This window comes from Madurella fahalii, assembly GCF_045866475.1.
Source record: "Madurella fahalii IFM 68171 DNA, scaffold_6, whole genome shotgun sequence".
NCBI classification, from domain to species: Eukaryota; Fungi; Ascomycota; class Sordariomycetes; order Sordariales; genus Madurella; species Madurella fahalii.
Genome location: NW_027263976.1, coordinates 334,262 through 356,309, shown reverse-complemented (window position 1 = coordinate 356,309; position 22,048 = coordinate 334,262). Strand labels below are relative to the sequence as shown.

At 54.4% G+C, this 22,048-nt stretch overlaps 8 protein-coding genes across 8 annotated transcripts; 4 read left to right on the top strand and 4 right to left on the bottom strand.

Moving 5' to 3' along the window:
- Nucleotides 1-150: 150 nt before the first annotated feature.
- MFIFM68171_10134 (uncharacterized protein) lies at nucleotides 151-2,377 on the top strand (the record flags this gene model as incomplete). Its single annotated transcript, XM_071065553.1, has 2 exons — nucleotides 151-894; nucleotides 944-2,377. The coding sequence occupies 2 exons, from the start codon at nucleotides 151-153 to the stop codon at nucleotides 2,375-2,377; spliced, it is 2,178 nt and encodes a 725-aa protein (XP_070921654.1).
- Nucleotides 2,378-2,793: 416 nt separating this feature from the next.
- Nucleotides 2,794-4,675, bottom strand: MFIFM68171_10133 (uncharacterized protein; the record flags this gene model as incomplete). The annotated part of the gene is made up of 2 exons (XM_071065552.1): nucleotides 2,794-3,728; nucleotides 3,883-4,675. 2 exons carry the CDS (start codon nucleotides 4,673-4,675, stop codon nucleotides 2,794-2,796), a joined length of 1,728 nt encoding a protein of 575 aa, XP_070921653.1.
- Nucleotides 4,676-4,716: 41 nt separating this feature from the next.
- On the bottom strand, nucleotides 4,717-5,055 carry MFIFM68171_10132 (uncharacterized protein; the record flags this gene model as incomplete). Its single annotated transcript, XM_071065551.1, has 1 exon — nucleotides 4,717-5,055. One exon carries the CDS (start codon nucleotides 5,053-5,055, stop codon nucleotides 4,717-4,719), a length of 339 nt encoding a protein of 112 aa, XP_070921652.1.
- Nucleotides 5,056-8,020: 2,965 nt separating this feature from the next.
- On the top strand, nucleotides 8,021-8,635 carry MFIFM68171_10131 (uncharacterized protein; the record flags this gene model as incomplete). The annotated part of the gene is made up of 1 exon (XM_071065550.1): nucleotides 8,021-8,635. The coding sequence occupies one exon, from the start codon at nucleotides 8,021-8,023 to the stop codon at nucleotides 8,633-8,635; it is 615 nt and encodes a 204-aa protein (XP_070921651.1).
- Nucleotides 8,636-9,315: 680 nt separating this feature from the next.
- MFIFM68171_10130 (uncharacterized protein) lies at nucleotides 9,316-10,483 on the top strand (the record flags this gene model as incomplete). Its single annotated transcript, XM_071065549.1, has 2 exons — nucleotides 9,316-9,515; nucleotides 9,595-10,483. The coding sequence occupies 2 exons, from the start codon at nucleotides 9,316-9,318 to the stop codon at nucleotides 10,481-10,483; spliced, it is 1,089 nt and encodes a 362-aa protein (XP_070921650.1).
- A 1,336-nt stretch (nucleotides 10,484-11,819) lies between these two features.
- On the bottom strand, nucleotides 11,820-12,836 carry MFIFM68171_10129 (uncharacterized protein; the record flags this gene model as incomplete). Its single annotated transcript, XM_071065548.1, has 1 exon — nucleotides 11,820-12,836. One exon carries the CDS (start codon nucleotides 12,834-12,836, stop codon nucleotides 11,820-11,822), a length of 1,017 nt encoding a protein of 338 aa, XP_070921649.1.
- A 1,300-nt stretch (nucleotides 12,837-14,136) lies between these two features.
- MFIFM68171_10128 (uncharacterized protein) lies at nucleotides 14,137-16,144 on the bottom strand (the record flags this gene model as incomplete). Its single annotated transcript, XM_071065547.1, has 4 exons — nucleotides 14,137-15,562; nucleotides 15,620-15,701; nucleotides 15,758-15,833; nucleotides 15,899-16,144. 4 exons carry the CDS (start codon nucleotides 16,142-16,144, stop codon nucleotides 14,137-14,139), a joined length of 1,830 nt encoding a protein of 609 aa, XP_070921648.1.
- Nucleotides 16,145-19,063: 2,919 nt separating this feature from the next.
- MFIFM68171_10127 (uncharacterized protein) lies at nucleotides 19,064-19,981 on the top strand (the record flags this gene model as incomplete). The annotated part of the gene is made up of 1 exon (XM_071065546.1): nucleotides 19,064-19,981. One exon carries the CDS (start codon nucleotides 19,064-19,066, stop codon nucleotides 19,979-19,981), a length of 918 nt encoding a protein of 305 aa, XP_070921647.1.
- Between the last annotated feature and the right edge of the window lie 2,067 nt (nucleotides 19,982-22,048).

Genomic DNA, 22,048 nt, shown 5'->3' with positions numbered 1-22,048 from the left:
TTAGGTAACGCTCCCCGCACTGCTGACATGTTATGCACCAACCCCCTGAATGTGGTTGCCTTGTTAGTGTTTAGCCCAGTTGAGTCTTCATCTCTCCTCGATAACCCCGCCCGGCCATAAATTCATAGCTTTGTCACGAAACAACTCGCCATGGCGGACCCAGACTACCCCTATCAGCCTCTGAATCTTCCCTCTGAAACACGCGTTCTGACCGTGTCTCCTGGCAAATATGAAGATCCTCTCATTTGCAGCCTGTCGCACATATCCATCGCACAGCCGGACGAGTCGTACGAAGCACTCAGCTACTGTTGGGCCCAGAGTGTCATGGACAAGGAGCAACCGGACCCTGATCTTGTGGTTCAGGCCGCCGCATATGGCAAAAAAGAAGATGGCACGCTCGTCGACGTGGGTGGCTCTATCGCATTTAAAGACATGCTTGACCACGCCTACTACGGTAGCACCTATATAAGAATGGGAGGGGCGCTTCCTGACAAGCTCGTCCTCATAGATGACGAGCCCATTATCATCGGAGGAGAGCTCCATAGGGCGCTCCAACATCTCAGGGACCACGACAAGCCTCTACGGATCTGGGTCGATGCTCTATGTATCAACCAGAACGACCTGGTTGAGCGTAACGAGCATGTCAGAATCATGGGCCGAATCTACGCCAACGCCTCTCATGTGAGGATCTGGCTGGGTGACGAGATTGGCATTGAGATGGGCTTCATGGAGACGTTACGACTCGCAAATGAGATACTGTACGACTTGCTGATTACCCAGGGGATGCTGAAAAACGGGGCCAGCATGGCAGAGATCCAGAACCAATTCGTCAACTCGCCAGAGACAGAGAAGCTAGACTGGGAGAAGATAGCAGAGTTTGTTGATAGGGCTTGGGTACGCTGCTTGCCAATTTGCATCACTATGAATTCGGCTGACAAAGAAGTTCCACCGAACATGGGTCATCCAAGAGATCGCCAACGCCCAGGAGGCTACGATCCACGTCGGCCGTTTCGTCATCCCCTGGGAGGAACTGGTCTACGTGATTGTCGGCCTCAAGACTTATCATCTTGACTACCTAATCGCCGACTATAGAGGACTCAAGGCGATTGGCATGATGCACCATCTGCGAAGCGAACGAGTCGAAATGAAGCTCCCACACTCTACCATGGATCTCCTAACGCTAGCCGAAGAGCTTCGCGACTTCAAGAGCACCCTTGCTAGCGATAAGATCTACGGCATCGTTGGCTTGACGTCCGAGAAGGACAAGCTCACCGTCGACTACTCTCTGACTCCTGAACAGGTTTTTACCTCTTTTGCCAAATCCTACCTGGAATCATCAACCACCCCCCTCTCTATCCTCGCGCACTGCGTCGATGTGCCTTCCAAACCCCGCCTCCTCGACCTCCCCTCTTGGGTACCGGACTGGACTCGCGCAGGCCACGTAGAACCGTTCCGCGTGCGCCAACTGCGCTGCAACGCATGCGGCCCGACCACCCCAAACTTCGAACTTCACCCCGCGACCAACACCCTACACATCTGGGGCCGCCTGCTAGACTACGTTGACGACTTCGACGACATCCGCGTCATCCCCCCGCCGCGCGTATCCTACGGCGAACCGTACCCATCCAACCCAGAGGAAGGACCGGTCGGAGACGAGCACGCCGCCGCCGCCGCTGCCGCCGCCGCCGCCGCCGCCGCCCCTCCGGGCCCCAACCGCCTATTCTTCGACCCGGCCGCGCGCAACGCCCGACGCGTGCGGGAGCGGCTGGCAATCAACGACGCCTACCATCAGAACATCCTCCGCATCTCCTCGCGCAACTGCACCGGCGCCGCGGCGGGCGCCGCGGGGGCTCCCGTGACGGTCCTCGAGGTTCTGCGCAGCACGGCCCTCTGGCGCGCCTTCATGTGCAACCGCACGCGCGACAACGCGGTCCCGGACCCGTCGGCGCTGCCGTACACCGACGGCCTGGCGGTGATGCTGTCCCGCAGAGGCGCGGCGGAGATGCTGCGCGAGTGGGTGGAGCACGAGGTTGCGGAGCACGGGCTCGGTGCGGAGGAGGCTGAGGAGCGGTTTGAGAAGCTCAAGGAAGCGTATGAGCTTGTGCTGGGGGCCAATTCCAGGTGGTGTCATAACCGGAGGTTTTTCAGGTCGGAGAGCGGGCGGTTCGGGTGGGTGGTGGATGGGGTGAGGAAGGGGGATGCGGTGGCTATGTTTTATGGGGCGGAGTATCTGTTTCTGTTGAGGCGGGAGGGCGACGGGGCAGAGTCAAGTGGGAAGTGGAAGATCGTGGGGGACTGTTGGATGGATCGGTTTGCGGATGGAGAGGGGGCGGGTGAGGAGTGGGGGGATAGACATATGAAATTCATTATCGCCTAAGAGAGATAGAAATTTCATACTACCTGTAGACAGACGTGGTTTTTTTCTGGTGGATATATGGTGATCATTGGACATTGTACTCTGGTGGTGACTTTCTTTCTCTAATCCCCTATGTCGCGCGTGCGTGGGGCTTGTTAGAGGCTATAGAAGTGCACTTGCGGAAACGAAGTCTGAAGAGTCTATCTGCTTTGGATAAAAAAGAAGATGACTTAAATACGAAGAAAAAGTGGCTGACAGAGCTCATATGATGGGTTCCTGAGTAATTAAATGGTGCAAAAACACACACCTACACCCACATGCCCATCAAAACATGGGAGAGGACAAAGGTGGCCAAATGCCAGACAGACAGAGGACAAGACAGGCCAGGCGAGGCCAGTCCTAGGTGAGAAACACTTTCCTGTGGATTAAACAACAAATTATCTGCCGTGAAGTGTCCGCTTTCTACGGTTATCATCTAGGTTTCCCCCCAATCTCTTCTTTTTCCCGGAAAGCCTCTCGACCTGCCTATGTTTGCCTGGGGGGATGAGGCTGGCACGGTCGAAGTCGACCGCCATGACGCGGCGCCGCTCCTCGCTCCACAGCAGGTTAGCCGGCCGCTCATCGCCGTGTATCACGCCCTCGCTCCATAGCGCCTGCAACGACCGTGCCACCTCGGCCGCCAAGTCCGGCACCGTTGCCTCCGTCGCCTCCTCACCAGCCCACGACATCAGCAGCATATACACGATGCTCGTCCCGGCAAAACGGAGCGCGTCTCTCGCCGTGAGGTAGTACGGGTTCACCAGACTGACATCTCCCAGAAAGACCGGTACCGCGTTACCTTGGAGATTCTCCAGTCGACCGTACACCCTAGCTTCTTGTGAGAGGTACCGGGCGTATTCACGTATTGTTCCCTTGCCGACAAAGGTGTATCCGTACGGCGCTAGCGACAGTTTGAAGAGCGTCCCTCTTGCCCCGTACTTGCCGCGCCGCTCAAGCGGCTCGCAATCTCGATCTAGACACCGCGCCAACTGCTCCCGCATCAGCTGGCATAGGTCGCTAATACCGATCGGGTGCAGGGAGCCGCCAGCGACCGTTCGATGCGACGATACATTTGGGCAATCCTTGTCGAGCTCGTATCCTCTCTTGAGGCCGAGCAGACATGCCTGGGTGCAGTACTGCCAAGTCTGACGTTCAGCCTCATCGCTGCTTGGGTTCCCGCTGCTCGACGATGATGGTGCGTCCTTCCGTTTCGTCTGAAGGCTGAGACTGACCGAACCAGCATCATGTAGATTTTGGCTGACGTGATAATTGCGTTCATCACCGTCATCGCTGCTGCCATCGTCATCCCGTCGCCCACGAGCCATATCCGGAACTTTACAGGTTGTATCCAGAGCGTTGACTCAGGGTCCGTCGCGAAACGGGACCGGCCGTCCCGCGATATGAGGAATCCGACGACTGAGTGGATTGGGCGAGCTCCTCCTCTTCCGTTTCGTACTTCATCCCCGGATAACGAATCGGCTACTCACGAAGGACTTTCCTCGCTTCGTCCACCCAATGCCGTGACCGTGTTTCAGATCGGAGAGCCAGCAGACTGAAGCTCGCTACCTGAGCAACAGCGGTGCTGAACTCTCTCAGCTCTCCGTCTTCGGCCTCGGCCTCCTCGCCGGGATCGACCAATGCGTAATACAACGTAGACGGCTCGTGTTCCTTGACCCGCAGGAAAAGAAAGGACTTGCCAGCAGTCAAGTAACCATACTCAAGCCCAAGCCGTATCATGTAGTCAAATGTTTGCGTCAGTACCATTGCAGTCAACAAATCTGAGGCGTCTCGTGACGCTTGGTCTGTTTCGGTGCTTATCCTAGTACTCGCACGCTGTTTGATGACCACCTTGGTAAACAGGTCCTCTTCGAGGGACTGGTGGAGTCTGTTCACCCGGAGCATATGAGCGCCCTTGTACTCAACGACAAAGGCTATGGCGCGGTTCCCAGCAGGATCTTCGCGGATACAGCGACGGTCGGGTCTGATCTCTTTCGGCTCAACCGCGATTCTTTTGGTGGGAGAAGGTTGTCGTCGCTGCTTCCCTGTGCTCTCGGCCATACCAGTGGAGATTGCCTCGTCAACTGTTTGACTAGTAATGCTGAGAGAATGATTCGCAAAGGATATGCGAGATGTGTTGAACCCTCCAAATTCGGGATCTGTTCCAATATCCATGCACAGAGCGCAGATAATATCTTTGACGGGTCCTTCTACCGCCATGAGTTCGAAAGATCGGATGTCATCTTCGCTAGCCACCGGCGTCTCACAGGCGCGTCGCTGCATCTCGCGGACCCCAATATAGGATGGAAAGACTCGCTTATCCTTCAATACGTTTTGATGATGTTGAAGTGACGTTGTTGTGTCTCGACAAATCCGTCCCAGGGGCGAAGAATGGAAGGGTAGAATTTCCCATCGACTTTCGTTGTGGACGTCTTGGAAGCGCCGGACCGTACTGCGAGGGACAGGAAAAGGAACCGATGACAGTATTCCAGGTACCGACTGAGAGTGGTCTTGTGCTGAAGCTGGTTCTCCTGTTCGAGTCGCGCATTCACTTGCTGCAGCCGCCTTCGTTCCTCCTCGGCCTCCTCTGCACGCGCCTCCGCCTCCGCGACCCTTGCTCTTAGACGTTCTAGTTCGGACATGGTGTCGATAATTTGTTGCATTACTCTGTCATGAACCGGGCCTTGGCCCTGTTGACTGGGTAGAGTGCATGGAGTTGCTATGGGGAAGAATGCAATTAGATCCACATCACATCGAGGGTTAGGCTGGATTAATTTTGTGATTAGTAATCAAACCCCAGCTCAGGCCGACTTCAAAAGGTTCATTTCAGGCTCAACGTCGCAAACACCAAATTTTGAAGAGCTTTATTGCGCTCAACGGCAAGCATGCGTGGAGGCGGAGGCGCAGGGATGTTTACGGGAGGCCGGAAGGAGCGTAAGCGACCGCAACAAGAAGTAATTAGGTCTATCTACCTAAGGTAAGGTAGGTACCTACTTTACCCCTTGTATCGCGAAGCTGGTACCCATAATAAGAAGGACCTCTAGGTGAACTGGCTAGTTATGCCTTGCAGTAACAGTGATTTAATCAGCCCGCAGGTCCTGCACACCCTAAAGCATTCCAATTGCTGTTGCCCGTTTCCCTACTGCATTTCTAACATTGGATACTCGGTAGCTGGGACAAGGAGGCTTCCGCATAAGAGCGTCTTCATTTCCCGGCTACCCCTACCACAGTTAGAGGTGCTAGGAAAGCTGAAGTATCGCAAGCCGCGGAGAGATCCATAGAGGAGGACACACTCCACGTGTCCATCCTATCAATCGGTGAAGAGGCCAACCTTCTTTTCAAGGTGGTCAACGTTCTAGGTATAATCCCGAACTAGCCTGCTGGTATCGTGTAAGCGATGGATAAATCGGTATGTTATCGTTGGAGTGGCGAACTTAACGGCCTGGTATATTTCGGTAATACTACTATAGAACTGGTGTCAATTCAGATCAAATCGAAAGTCCTCAGTTCAAGTAGGAATGATGGGTAGGAAAGGAGGGTATGGTGTTTAGGTGAATACCTGTACATGTGCTAATGCCAGCTCCTGTGGTGGTTGGATCACGATCTTCCATGTGGGACCAAATATGCTCTGATGTTTTGTGGGTGGAGATGGTCATTCGGTTGTGTATAAGTGATGGCTATTTTGTATTGGGAGAAGCGGAATGTGGCGGGGAGCTTGGAGGGATTTATGCATATACTTGGGAGCACATGAGATTGGATAAAGTCCCACGTTAATGCACGGTATGGACAGGAAGATAACACTCTTTTCTATGCTCCGTTTTACTATGTGTCCTATAGTCCTTGGAGGATGTTGTAGCATCTGAAAGAGTGATCCGAGGAGAGGTTGAGCGCAACATGTAACGTCGCAGACACTCTCCAAATAACAAAAGCGCTCAGTCGGAAGCCGTCTCTCCACACGACTTGCTTAATACGACACAAACAGGGCACAGGGCGTGGGGGATTCTTCCAGGACCATCACCTTTCTTATCCTTCTCGAATTACTCCGAAGTTTCGTCTTGATCCAGTCTTACTATGCTGGTTTCCTCCAAGCACGAATTCCTCAAAGCGACAGGCAAACGCAAGAATCCTAGCCTCTAATTCTCCTCTGGTAACGAGCGCATTGAGGATTCATTAGGCATGTGTGAGGACGGGGGATGAACAGACATTTTATATTAATAATATATATATATATTAGATGGTCTCTCGAGGAAAGATCTCTCCGCGATCCGTATACTCTGCCCACTGCACTGATTATAGACAATTTCCAATAGGCACTGTAAGTGTCTAGAGGTGAGCCACGCTCTCTTCCTCGACCATAACTCTCATATCAGCTTTTCTACTACTTTGCTTGCCTTCTATGAGTATTAGCATATCAGCATGTAGCATCCTGCGGCGGCAGTAGAACCTTGCCCTGAATCTGGGTACCGCAACTGAAAGTTTGTGGGGTCACTGCTGAAAATTCTAGCACAGCCCGCTGAGATTTGGGCGCCCCAGAAGTACAGGGTTGTAAGACGGGAGCGCCGGGGTTGGTGCAGGCGCGCCGCGGAGTATGATTTCTACATCGCGTTGCCAATTATTATATTTTCCCCGAGAAAGCCTGCGCAAATACTCATCCGGCTCGTCTGAGATAAGGCCTTTAATCAACGCCTCTTTGCCTCGACTGCCGAAAACGGCGGCAGTTTGTGAACGTACTCGAGTTCAAGTCAATGACGGAAGCCTCTCACGAGCACAGTTGCTTCGTGACAGGAAATACACCCTTTCCTGTCACGCGTCTTATCCAGCGCAATAGAGTCCATTGCCTTGGCAAAATGCTCGGCTAGTTTGCTCAGAGCGCTGCCCGTCGCGAGTTGAAAATTGGCATGCGCGATGTCGGAGCGGCGGTGGACACATCAACTCATGGACCTTAATACCTAATCGGATACTGGATTGAGCGGCTGTGCAAGGATTCTTCATCTTATCAGTATAGGCGTATGCTGCCTTGTGTATCAACGCAGGGCATTGCGCTGAGCAAAGAACTTTTTTACTCGTAATGGTGAGTAGTTGTTTACCACATACCGCCTTGAGTATCGACAGCGGCGGATTGCTCCGTGCTTACACCGAAGCGGCACGGATTGGGGTTGTGTGATGGCCAAGCATGCCAAGGTTGGTACGGTTGCCAAGAGCAAAGCACGTTGAGGTTGTGAGAATGGCCGTTGTCTTTTCTTCCGCGGGGTAACTGGTGAGCCGCGACCTGAACCAAAAAGAGGACGGGAAAGGGACACTAGGGTTGAAATGGACGTGTACATGGTTAGGAGCCAACGACGGGCGTGGCGGGCTGTCGGTTGGTGGCGTGACTGGACCCCTCCCCAGCCGAAGTTCCGTGCGGGATCAGAGTAGGCTTGGAATACGAGGTCACTGGGTAGTGTTGGCCAAGCGCAATACGAGCTTGCAAGGCACGCCATTGTGCTAGCCAACGGTTTCCCTACGTGACATAAGTAGCACAGGGTAAGCAGGCAAACAGCAATTGAACGCCCCTTCACTGCCCGATTTTACATCCGGATAATCGTCAATCGTTTCTAATTATTTCAAATAATAGGCCCGCCTACTAAGATGAAATCTTTCGTCGTCGCGGCCTTTGCGGGCGCTGTCGCTGTTGCGCAGTCGACCGACTATTTCTTCCGCTACGTTGGCGGCAATGCCGTCATCAATGGCGAACGCCTCCGCGGGAACATCTCATACCCATACTTCTCCCCCGGCGTGACGCCATCGCCACACAATCCCGCCGACCACTTCAAGCGCATCTATATCAATGCCACAACGCCTTCGGTGCTCTATGTGGTACCGACAAACCCGCACCCCCCGCCCGTGCCGGGATACTACGGCCTGAGCAACAGTGAAGGCATCAGCGATGCATACCGTCTTGTGCACAGCTACGGACCCGAAAGGGAAGGAGAAGGCTTCCGCTACCTCGAGTGGGAGGTCCACAGCGCGTCAGATGGAAGAACCCTGCTGCGGTACACGGGCGACGAGGCCAACGAATGGCGGTGGATTGCCGTTAAGGAGACAACCAACGCGGGCGTCGACAAGTGGGTGCCGTGGTATGTGAAGCCGACGGCAGCAAACATGGCGCATCTGACTACCTGGGACTACGATATTGTGGATTTGGAGTTGGTTGAGGCCACGGGACCGGTCAATTCAAATGCGCCTGGCGGAGTGCTGGAGTAAGGGATGGGTTAAATATACCGTCCCTACCACACAAGGTGGTGTTCCCCGGGTGTCTGTGTCTCCAAGAGAATCAAGCTAAACACGCCATAATAATAATGAAGCAAGACGATTGAATCTAATTATTTCTTGTTCGCGCGAGCCACGGATTACGCATGACCGTCTTTTTTTTTCTTTTTTTTTTTTTTTCTGGCTTCTGCCATCGGCGAAGCTCATGTGATTACCTATGTGCCGGGTGCGGGTATCCCATTGAAGTACCTTGCCTTACCTGAATTACCTTAGGTAATATCTCTCGGGTGATTCATGGAGCGTACCCCGGTGCTGATGGACTGTTTATAATTAGAATAGCTGAATGCCAAGTAGAGTGGTGCTTGACTGTGCCCATCTCCCACTTGGAATGCTTTCATACGGCAGCCACATAGCGCCACGCGGGGGTTCATGTTGACGAAGGCTGTCCACAGGCTGGCGCATATGCAAATATTATGCACTCAGCACCCAGCCCAGCGGACGGGAGGGGAAAGCTCGGCAGATGGGTTGCAACCCTTCCCAGCCTTACCCAACCTACCTTGAGTTATTAATCTCAGCCGCCCTCCTCTGCTCATTCCAATTGCGCAGACATCCTTAACACTCCAGAAAGTGGGATAAGTCTCCACCTTGCATTCAAACAGGTGTTCAACTCCAAAATGTTCAACCTCTGGTTATATGAGCTTGCGGCGATATATCTCGCCGTAATCCAGGTAAGCGGGGCTCACAGACTATCACCCACCGTACCACGCCATCGAAAATGCCCTCCGTTTCCGGGCGGCGACTTCACTATCAACCAATACCAACTGTACCCGGAAAACGCCATCTGGAATCCCGACGACTGTGTTGTCTACTTTAGGTCCAACTTCCCGCAACCCTCCTCTCAGCAACCTAAAGAGCGTTTCTAAACTAAGCACTAATCAACCTCCACTCAACAGCGCCCTCTTCAACGGCAGCATCTCCGTCTTCACCCCTTTCCCCTCACCTTCCCCCGGCAACTCCGGTCCGCTGCCGTCCATCACCTTCGCCAACCTAACCCTCACACCCGGCCGCCACGTCTCGGGCCTGTACTACTCGCGGCCCACCAACCAGCTCAGCGTGGTGGTTAACTCTCCCAACCCGTTCCTGACGGGCGGCGCCGACGTGTCGGGTGACAACCTCGTGGTGCGGTACGCGCCGCGGGCCGCGCGCGAGCTGTGGCGCGCCAACCTGACCGCCGCCACGCGCGGCGCCTTTGGCGGGTTCCTCGACGTCGCCGTCGACGACCGCCCCGGCGAGGGCCACGCCTACGTCGTCGGCTCCTACCCGGCCAGCATCCTCCGCGTAGACCCCCGCGGCCGGCGCGTCGAGGTCTGGTACCCGCCTTCCGGCCCGACGACGGTGCGCGGGTTTTCCGGGGTCGCGATCGCCGGCGACGCGCTGCTCGTCGCGGGGATGCGCGCCGTGTATAGGTTTGACCTGCGCGCGAGGGGGAGGAGGGTGCCGGTGCTCCTCGGCCGCGTGGAGGGCGAGACGAACCGCGTGGTGCTCCCCGAGGCGTACGGCGGGAAGGTGATGCTGGTTTCGCAGCAGGCGATCGGGGCGACGGTGTTCAGGTCGCGCGACGGGCGGTGGAGGACGGCGGAGAACCTGGGGACGGTGAGGAGCGATTTCCCGAGGGAGCTGGAGCGGATCGTGCCCAGCTCGGTGCAGATCGGCCCTAAGCGGCAGTATCTCGTCGGTCAGTACTTTCCGGGGGAGACTGTGCCGGGTACAATGGCAGGGAATAGGAGTGAGTTTCCAATGTTTGATATCACCGCCGAGATTGAGACGTTGTTGCGGGGGTAGTAAGACCTCAGGGTGGCACGGGACAGGATGGGACGAGATGCGGCCAAATGATGTTATTTCCAGCGGCCAAATAATGACCATAGTATAGTTGGTATATTGCTCTGAACGATAAAATGACCCCCATCCCCTTGACGCCAACCCTGATGTGAAGTACATAATCCCACAGGAAAGTCCAAACCCAAATTTGATAACAACATTGGTTCCACTGGAACTCCTCCGTATAACTAGTAGATTCTGGTTTCCACGAATGGCGCTGCCAGTGAGAATACAGAGATTGGAGAGCGGTCGGCTCGAGATTCTGGGCCTGATGGATGCTTGGCTTAGCAGCTGCCATTCGGACAACACGTCGGCCCTTCGCAGCTATTCTCGTCACAAAACTGCAACACACCAAAGTCAGTGGATTGTTGAGCAAAACTTTTGAGCCCTTGCACCGTGGGGTAAAGCACTCCATAAGTCGAACTAGATGGGCAACACCTACGCAGAGTAAACGCTCGTTGACCTTTTCTACCATCATCTCCGGGGCGGCGGCGGCCAGCGCGGCAAAGATAGCGGTGAGAAAGGCTACCGGACGCATGCTTGCAATACTCTAAGCCAGGAGACAAAAGGAAAAGCCTGCAACTCGTGCGTGGAACGATAATTGGCGTATATGTTGAGTGGATGAACAGAGTATTAGGTACTAAATAGATAGCAGACTTGTCGTGGTTGAGATCATTATCAGGCTGACGGCGAGAGGTTTAGCGCTGGTTCAAATATAAACAGATCTTTTTGACACGTTTTCCGGCCTCTGGCGCTTAGAGACAGCCGCTGTTGTGGTGTGGCGCCTTGTCGTCTCGACGTGGACCAGGCCGGTGATCCCGCGGCCAGGGGCGCCGAAGCGCCGGCCATTCAGAGCCCGGCAATGTGCCGCTGTCGCTCGATCTCCAAACACAGTTTGTGCCCCACCTGAGACTACCTCTCCAGTCGCGACGTAACCAGCCGCGCGAAACAGCCCGGATTTCGTCTACTTTGGCCGTTCAGTCCGGCGGTTGCGTCACCGCTCTGATATCCGACGGCTGTGCTGGCGATTCCTTGCAGGCTACATAGCTTACTACTTTGTACTGTACCTTCTCTAGCTCGTATTTTAGGTAGCATCGCCAAACCTAATTGAGACATTGGACCCAGGTTTCTCCTTGTTGCACAACTTATTGCACGGAGCACACTGCATCAATAACTCTGCTAATTATAGCTGCTTCAGGTCACGTAATAAGGTTGTTACAGTACTATGATCCATTCCCCTCAATTTTGTTCCCAGGTCGCTATGTTCAATTATAGTAGTAGTCCTTTTTCCCGGCTCCCCTTATTCCGCACCTCCATCTCCTTCGCTTTGCGCAGCTGGAAGCTCGATATCCACCACCCACGGCGGCCTGATCGGTGTTCCCACGACAGCGGCATTGACAAACAAAGTCTGCAACCCGGGCTCGATGGGCAGCGCGTCTCCCGCACAATGGCTTGTCTTGACGCACTTCCCGCGAGCGTATTCCGCCAGCCTCTGTTCCTTCTCCTTGACCATGTCGGCTGCATCGCCTTTGAGTGGCAGAATCGACCCGAGATCCGCCAACACCGTTGAACTGCTCCGCCGGGAGTTACCAAGCGCCCGCTGCTCCGAGCCATCGCCGCCATCTCCGCCATCGCCCCACGTCACCACTTCTGCACCCCATCCCTCGTGGATATGCCCAAAGCAGTGAAGCCGCGGCCGCGCTCGCGCAACGGCGGAAAACAGCTCCGGAGACCCGACGTGCTCACCCGTCATCCAGCTCCGGTCCAACATGCCCCTGGGCGGACCATGCGTAATGGCGACGTCGACATCCTTGGGGATGGCAAAATCGTGTCCTCGTTTGGCATTGTATTGGAATCCGGGGCTACCAAAGGAAGGCGTGTATGGGCTAGCGTAGACTGTCAAGGAGGCGCCGTTCTGTAGGGAGAAGCGGTGTGTCCCCTCCTCGAGGTAGATGATGCCCTCTCTTCTGGCCTCATCGAAAAGTCGGCGTGCTTCGCCGGGGCTGCCGTAATAGTGTTGCAATAACCCACGGTTGCATCGCCTCCGAGACTTATAGCACATTTGCTGAAAGGCTGGTGTGTCCAATGTGAAGTCATGGTTGCCTGGGATGACAAGTTTCAAGGGAGCTTCGATCTCGCGTAGCAGTTGTATGGCGGCTTTGTATTCGGATAGTTTGGAGTCGCCCGTGACATCACCGCAATGTATGACAACATCGATCGGTCGAAGTGGTTTTGAATCTGGAAGAAAACGGTATCCGTGGGTGTCTGCTATAATAAGAAATCGTGTTCGTACGGAGGGCGTGCACTTGGGGTGCATCGTGGCTCTGTAATTTCGTTTGTGCGATGACGGACGTCGGTGAATGCGGAAGAGGACGCTGAGGGCTTGTGCAGTCCGAGGTGGCTACGCGCTCAGAGTAATATACGCCTCTGTGGTGATGGCGATGATGTAGATGATGTAGTGGATGCGGGAATAATGTGGATCATTGCCTCTCGCGGAACCCAGGGCGGAAGCTGGACGCCCTAACTCCGAGCTGTGTGTCCCTGAGGATCCTCTCCACCAAACAAAACCATGATCCGATAATAAAGCTCCAAAGAGAGCCATATATTCTCGTGAGAGATATTACTCTTATGTGAAAATCGTGCTCCTTCAACTCATCAACGTACAAAGTACCGATCTCTAGAGGCTAGCCCAGTCGAACATGGTATTCTTTGTCGACAAAATCTCGCCAACCTATCAAGTCAAGAGCTAGTATGACGTATGTGAATAAGCAGAAGCCATAATACTATCTATAAAGTGAAAGCATGAAGTAGAGGGTGTTGACATGGTACTTCGGAGTCCTGGCCCAGTTAATAACAGCTGATGTAGGGTTCTTCGACTGCAACTTCGTGCCCCGTGTCCATATCCCCTCTGGGCAATTTGGAATTTGGTAATAATTGTTCCGAGGCATGTTGCTGAACAGGCCAACTTGACACCCAGTAAATTCAGTTGCTTATTATCTTAACCACTGCAGAACTCAGAAGAACGAGGGGAAAACGTGGAAGAAGAACAAAGAGCAACAAGCTAAACGCTGCTCTCCTACCAAACCATTACCGGTACAAACCATGATGTTAGTGTCTTAGCATTTGGAACCGCCACTCGGTCCTAGAATGTGAGGTATTCTGGTATCCCTTCTAAAGGGGCTGTCGATCTTCAGTTGAAAAGTGGATAAACGGATGGAAAATAGGGGACAACATCATGACTTGGTACTGATGACTCTGCACATGACGGAGCTGATTCTCCGATAATCGTCATCGTTGCCGGTGGTTAGTAGCGAGTGTTCAGTGAACCCATTTTGTAGTGTAGCACAGCAATGATGTCATTCCAATGGGCGCTCACTGGGGCGGACCCAATCATTGCCACCGAGCGAGCGGAAGTGGACGGGAACCGAGTTTGCGACGACGCTATGGTTTTTTCTTTTGTTCTTTTGAAAATATTTTACTACCAATATCTGAAGTGTGAACTAGGGGTCAATGTGTTGTTGCCCATAGGCATTGCACATCATGCTTCTTCACATGATGCGCGCTGACATGGCACTACGCCCCTCGTCCCGACATGACGTGCATAAGCGAAGATCTTCCTACCCAATCCTCCTTACAGCGGGCTCCATCCCCTCCATGTCCACACTCCTCTTCAGCCCAGAATCAATCTTTGGCAAATATGGACTGGTCGGCTCGTAGGCCCGCCAGGCATCGCAATTCGGCACCATCTGGTCCAGCGCCATCAGCGCCCGGATGTCGTTCTTCCTCTCCAAGAACTGGATCCCCAGACCCATAGCCACATGCCAGCCAATGTGGCAATGCATCAGCCAGCAGCCCGGGTTGTCCGTCCTGAACGCAATCACCAGCCATCCGCCGCCGGGCATCTGCTCGACGTCGCGGCGGACGGGGTTGTTGAAGTTGAGCAACCCGGCCATGGTCGCGGGGTTGAAGGTGCCGTTGCCGACGCCCAGCACCAGGAAGTCGTGGCCGTGCAGGTGGATGGGGTGCGGCAGTGAGAAGTCGTTCTGGATCACCCAGAAGGTCCAGACGTCCGGCTGGGACACCTCGATGAGGTTGACCGACCCCGGGAACGTGTCGTTGCCCTCGAGGATGTACTCCAGCACCGGGTGGTTCCACTCCACGTTGATGGGCGTGTTCTTCACCCGCCACTCAAACACCTGCCCGCGCTCGTGCGTGGGGAACTCGAGGCTGATGGGCAGGGTCGACGGCTGGAATTGCGAGGGCGGAATGGAGCGTGTGACGATGGGGGAGAAACCCTTCTCGCCGTCGCAGGTGGCCACGAGGGGGATGCCGCGGTTGGTGGGGAGGGCGGTGGTGCTGGCGCCTTCGTAGTGGAAGATTGCGGCCGGGTAGGGGTTGTGCGAGTGACCGCAGTTACCATTGGTCTCGAGCGTCGCGTTGAACCAATAGTTGCCGACGGCCTGGTTGGCCTCGACAATGACGTCGTAGCGCTGGCCGACGCCCAGGAAGAGGGAGCTCCGGACGACTGGCGTGATGGGGACTAGGTCCGTCGTCACCACAGTGAAGTTGTGGCCTACGAGCGAGACGACAAATGCGTTGTCGACGCTGGCATTGATCAGGCGGATGAGGTGCTTCTTGCCCGGGGTCAACGTGAGTCGGTCGTAGGACCCCCCTGACCCGTTAGGGTTGATGTTCTTGCCACGGAAAAGAATATTGTCGCTGTCCGGCGGTGGGCCGTTTTTGACGAGCTCCGCTCGAAGATGAAGGCGGTCTGCAGTCTCGTGGTAGTAGTCGCTGATCATGTAGGGACCGAGGTCAATGTCGTAGTTAGCCGACGACGGGCCACGCACAATCAGCGCGCCGACGACGCCATTGCCATACTGGTTGGAGTAATGGCTGTGATACCACGATGTCCCGTACTGGGTCACGTGGAAGTCGTAGGTCTTGCTCGATCCCGGCGGGATCGGGCATTCTGTAACGCCATTTGCACCGTCCTGATTGCTCTCGCCAAACTGGCGGATGCCATGCCAGTGGATCGATGTTCTGCATCGTTCGTTAGCAGATGGGTATTGACAGGACACGACGAGCTGAGTGCCCTACCCGTTGTCCTGCATGTCGTTGTGGACGTTGATTACAATGTAGTCGCCCCAGTCGACCCAAAGTGTCGGGCCTGGAAACTGGTCTGTCCTAAGATGTGAGCAGTTACCCATGGCCAACCATGTGGGACCAGTGACACACCATTGATGAGCATTGCCGGCTTCCGGACCCCGTCGGGCCCAAGCCAGTTGGTGACATTGGTGATGCGAAAGTCGAACTGGTACACCATTCAGTTCGTGTCCGGTCTTAAGGCTTGCTCGAGCCTTAGGGATAATGACATACAACGCGGGTATTAAATGCCGGTGGTGTGGTATGCTCATAATCGGTACTGATGTTCCAGTTGTTCTTCCAACATCCTCGGTTGGTAGGACCGTGTTGACCGCAAGGTCTGCCGCCTGGAATAATGGTCTGCCTGGGTAAAAGACCGACTACAGGATCGGGCTTAACAGGGGAGGCAAAAGCACTTTCGAAGAAGGCCAACACCGCAGCGCAGCGAGCTGCGGTTGGCCGGTTCAGGAGCCAGCGCATAGTGAAGGGTGGGAATAGGGGCTGATCTCGCAGGTACGTCTTATGAACCTCCAAGTTTCTCAAATGGCACTACTTGGGGTTTATATAGACGTGAAGGCGCGACATAAGGATGCGGGCTACGAGCGGGTAGTCAGGCTATGGACGACTTTGCAGTCCGTACTTGTCGCAATTGTTATGGGTACACTACTGTCATCCTTCTGCACAACCGTAGCTCTGTCAGATTCTAGAAGTCAAATTCTGCACTAGGCTTCCATCCGCGCTCCAACCACCGCAGTTCGCGGGACACAAAACGGGATGTCGGGCCAGGGGTTCGCGGGCCACGGCCGCGGGCTCGGGCTTATCGCCTTCTCACCGAACTCTACCCCACTGATATCTTTTGCTTTGTGCAAGCTTGGCAGATGATGAGTGGATTCGCGGGCCGACGACATAGAATTGAGGGCCTTGTCTGCCCCCCTTTGGGCAAACCTGGAATGCATCCATACCCTATCCACCTATGAGAAGGTTGCACAAGCAAGACTAGGATAAAGCAAGCCACCATGCAGGCTAAACCAGGTAGCGTATCCTGAGGCTGAGGTCAAACGTTCTTCTTTGCAGGGCATTCTAGGGAGCTCTGCGCGGGGCATGGTCAGCGTCAAGTTCCCGTAACTCGCTTTCGGGACCGTAAAGCAGGTCATCCACCCGGCAACTAGGAGAGGAGTATCTGTGCTTCTACCAAGAGGCATTACTCGGAAAGACAAGTTCTTTCTGTTCAAGTACCTAGAGCCGCTAATGCAGCCCCCAAGTCCTGTACTGCAACTCAACCCGCCTTGAGGCTTTGGAAAATGAGACACCTAATGCCGGTAACGGACCCGAGTATAGGGGTATAGTGCCCGCGTCTATTTTTGGAGACGGGCACGCGCATGCCTCGCGCTCAACCCGGGACTGCGACCTGTGGTCGCCGATTGAGGCTGGTGTGAGCCTCCAGATCGTCTTCTCTACCATCGTGACAGGACTAGGCCTCTCCGAGGGTGCTGCCCCCCAGCACGGGCCGGCCGGATACTGCGAAGCACGTTTCAACTGTGTCGCTTATGGATAGTTTGGGTGGGAGGCACGGCATTTATATTAATCGACAGGCAGAGTGCAACGGTGAGTAGCAATCTCACGACCAGAATCGGGAAGGTGTGAAATCGCCGTGGCCTGACAATACGACCAACTCATCCCGCAGCTGTCACGTTTAGTCCCGACAAATAGCATGCCCAGTGTTTTCGGCACCGAGTCTTCTAGTCCTTTAACTCTGCCGATCACAAAGCTATTGCGAACTAGTGAGGTGAACGTGCATCCTGGCGGCGTCATGGACATGGCTGCGGACGATTTGATAGGGAGTGACTTTACCCGCCCCAGGACGAGTGCGGCTGGATTTAACCGGAGTGCTACACGGGAGAGTTCGGACGACTAATCCCACGGGCCGGATCATTGGATTCATGATCTGGTCTAAAGATAACTCGATTCACGGGGCAGCCGTCCACACGGCCTTGTTGAACGTCATGTGGACCAATGATGAACGTAAGAGGAGACGAGGTCGACTCGTTCTCTGTTCCAAACGGTAGGAGCTTCTGCAGAAGACCGATACAGTAACACGTGGTAGTTTTGGGCTTGGTGAGACTGTAGATCGTCAGGTGGAGCCTATAATTCGCAATGGTTAAGGTTAGATTGCCTGCAGCTTGTCATCTAGGTGGCCGCATCCCGGGGCGACCTACCGAGCGCCCCTTAATCAAAGCAATTTGTCGATATTAGCATCCACAACCAGGTTGATACCCTGGAACTAAAATGTGTAGATCTATTTCATAGGACATATGGCACTTGCACTGCTTCTACGATAATGAAGAGTTACGCTATTTTATCGTCTATGGTGAAATCCGACGCAGTTTCTCCGTCAGCGAGATTCATGACGGTAGGGTTCAGGTAAAATTATGGTGACGAAAGCACGCACATCCTCATTGATTTTCACCGGAGATCGCTCGTACGCCTACTACAATATTGGAGCTTAAAGACTGCTTAGGAATGAGTAGCCCTCGTACCCGTAGTACTGATGCCCCTGGCTTTGGTCTGTTCCTTTAACCTCAGCGATTTTGATTAGAATATCCTCTCGCAATAAAATTTAGTATCGAAGAAAAAGAACCAGACCGCGTCTCACTTTGAACTTGGAGTTTGGAGAGCGTTGTAGACTTGCGGAATTACTTGGACACCTAGGTAGGCAAAAAGGTCGAGAAACGAGCTCTAAATCATCGGGACATAAGGTAATAATGATGTGTAGTGAGCAGTTGAGCCGATTAGCCAGCCACCTGGATGGATAAAGCCTCAGCTTACGGCAGGGCATTGCAGCAGGAGCATCGGACCACGGGGTTGTGCTCAATGATGCCATTTTAGAGCCGGTGATCAGGCATTGCACCCTTTCGGCAAGTCGACGAACGGCAGAGTGTGGGATTGCTCTTTCTTTGCTGAAAGCTGGAAAGGCTTCTATCCTAATTACCTACCGGTATCGGTGAATTATTGCACGGTCTGGTGGCAGTGCAATGTACCGGCGCCCTATGTTTCCGACTTGAACAAGGCTATCTCTCTCCGACTAAGTTACCTCGCGCCTTCTCCTGGTGAGGATAAAGCAACAATTCTCTCACACAGAGTCTCTTCAAAAGTGAACTTTAACCCAATCGCATCTAAGTAATACCCTCGCAAAGATCATTCCCATTTGATCAATCATCAGCAACTCACTGACCGAGTGAGTCAGCCCGCCATTCTGCGCCCCACACCACAACCGCGACTCGAGCATAAAAACCTAACAGGGCAAGGTATTCATGACCGTCCCGGCGGTTGTAATCTGAGTTGCTTTGTCCTATTTTAATACATTCCAGCACCCCTCAACAAGGTACATATATCAGCACCATGGCGGACCAAGCCGAACCACCGACCAAGCCTAACCCTAACCCGGACCCCGGCACCAGCGCGAACGATGCCACCGCCGCCCTCGTCGCAGCCCTCACAGCGCCCTTGACGCCGCTAGCGAAATACAAGTTCCGCTCCCACCAGACCTCCAAGACAACCCACCTGCCTCTCCTGCAGCAGCACCACCACCAGCACCCCCCCACAGTCGTCCTGCTGGGCGACTCCATGTTCGAGCGCATGATCACGATAGACGAGTCCTCCAACCTAGTCGAGCCCTGGCCGTCGGCGGCCATGCTCCCCGACAGCGAGCTGCCGGCGGGAACGGGGCGGTTGCGCGGCGTGTTCAACGCCAGCGTGGGCGGGGACAGGGTGGCGAACATTGCGTATCGGCTGGTGGGTGAGCGATTTCCGGACGATCCCAAGAAGGATCTGCCCGGGCTGATGGAGACTTTGATCCGGTACGGCGGCGGCGGAGACGGAGGCGGAGGCGGAGGCGGGGAGGGGGTGAAGGTGTGGGTTGTTCAGGCGGGGACGAATGATTTGTCGGCGAAGAAGGGGCTGGCGGACAGGAATCGGGATGCGCTGAGGGTGGTGCTGAGGGCGTTGTTGGGGATGCCGGCGCGCTCCAAGACGGGGAAGGAGTCCAGGGTCCTGGTGACGGGGTTGTTTTATAGGAAGGATGTGTCGCGGGAGCTGGTGGATGAGGCGAACGCAAAACTAGCGGACATGGTGAGGGGGCTGAACCGAGAGCTTGGGATTGAGAAGGTCGTGTTTCTCCCTGCAATCAGCGAGGTCAAGACGGAAGAGCATTTGGTGGACCACGTGCATTTGAGGCTGGACGGTTATCGGGTGTGGATGAGGGAGCTGTTTCCGGCTGTGGTAGGGTTGTTGAAGGAAATGGACGGAGAAATCGCCTGATCTCACACCGGCCGCAGGAGTGGAATTTCTACAGACTGCGAGACCGATCTCATCTTACATCCGTAAGAAGTAGTGGACATTCAACTATGTCATAGCCGAGAGCATCCTATTCTCAAGTTAGTTGTGACAAGCGCCGGAACATATGGGATAGAATTGCCTAGCCATTTCTTGGTTGTACGCGATTATGAGTCTCTGCGCCCATTTACTCTGCTTTGAGAGCCAGATTCGAGCGTTGTCTGACTTTCGGGAGTGCTTGTTGTACCAGTCATCCAGGTCTTCGAGGTCTTCGGGATCTCCGGCATTGTCTGACCTTGATTCACCCACCGCATCGGATATCCGACACAGGGTCTCCCAGTTGGCGTAAGCCTCAGCCGGTGCTTGCCAGCGAGCATGGTACTCCTGTCGAAGAAAGCCAACCTTGCCCTGATATCGCATTCTCACGATGGTCAAGTTCTCACGGTAGTAGTCGATGGGCGCCCGATTCCCCGAGAGCTCGGGAAACTTGATCGAGAGACACCCTCAATTTCGGCATCCGGAGAATGGCTCGGGACACTCGCACTACCAGATCACCGAAAGCTGGTGACATCGGCATTATGTAGCGTACGATGGGTGGATTACCTCCCGGGAGACAATACAATCGTCCTTACGGCGTAGCGAAGCGGGCCTCGATTTCGACCATCTCCAAGAGCGGCCAAGAAGGGACCCCATCTGCACCGCTAGGGGTATTCCCAGCAGTGGGCCAAAACAGGACAGAGCTGAGAAGATTACCCCCAGTCGGTCTAGGGCTCCTCAATTGCCGAGATAAAATGTGTAAAGCAGGGCTAAGCCTGTCTATCACAGATACCTGGCAATCATCACGCTGATCGCGGGCGAGAGAGGGAGGCTCAGTGTGGAGCCACAAATCCCGGAGATTGGCCATCATCGGATCGGACAGACTGGTGGCCAGCAAGTTCCTCTGCCTGGCCTTCACCGCTTCGGCAGGTATGTATGGCTCGAAAAGTCCCCACCGGACCCGGGTTGCCGAAGGGCACGTAGAAATCAACTTTAAAAGCCAGGCGGGATGAGAGTTGCGGGGAGCATGATCATTGTGCGCCTTCTAAACCACCGTGAGGCTCGAGACACCCGAAACAGTGGGAAAGATCCACGCCGAAGGATGATTCTCACACGCCCCATCAGGAAAGAAAGAGAGGAGAGGCTCGGAGGAACGAAGTGGGCCAGCTCGAATATGAACATGCAATCTCAGACTAGGCGTTTTGAGCGAGGGAGGCTGATTCTAGAAACGGGTTTGTTGTAAGATCCGAAATGTTCAGCTACCGGGCCTGGCAAAAGTGCAGCGTAGCTTACCCAGCAGATTGCGACCAAGCTCCACAGAAGCTTCAAGTCAGAGTACATCTTTCAGGTTGCATTGTTGGTTAAAGGGGATGCTAGTACCCGAGCGTTTCCGGGGCCAAGGTCCCGAGAGAATTTCGTACCGGAAAGACTCAATATAGTGCCTTCGACGACCACTCAAGAGAAGACACTCGAGCATCGGTATGTCGTGGGCAACAATGGAGAGAGAGCGAAAAAGATGCCGTTCCATGACATACTGCCACCGGCGCGAGAGGGGTGCAAAAGTTGATAGCTTGGCCGGTAAGTTCTGGATATCCACATGTGCGAAGACCAGGTCAAAGATCTCTTGCGGGAGCTTGTCCATAGTGCCGGCTATCGAGACAACCAAGGTAAGGGCAGTTGTATTGAGAGAGAATCGATGCACACCAGTCACGAGGAACGGGGTTTTTGAGCGTGGATAGATTCGGATTTATGTGAAGCGGCGAGCATGGATGACTCCAACTGGGAGCGGTAAAAGAAGTCATATTTGCTGCGTTGAGGGTTGACAAACCATGACATTGGCAACATATTGACTCCCAGCCCTGTCAGCATCTAGGTACCGTACAGAAAGTAGCGGATTGCCAACCTCCACATCAGCGCGATGCCACAAACCTATACAAATCCGCTCCCCTCTCTGGTTTCTCGCTGAGTCATATAACTAAGGTACATATGGCACCCGGTACATAGTGCCTGTAATAT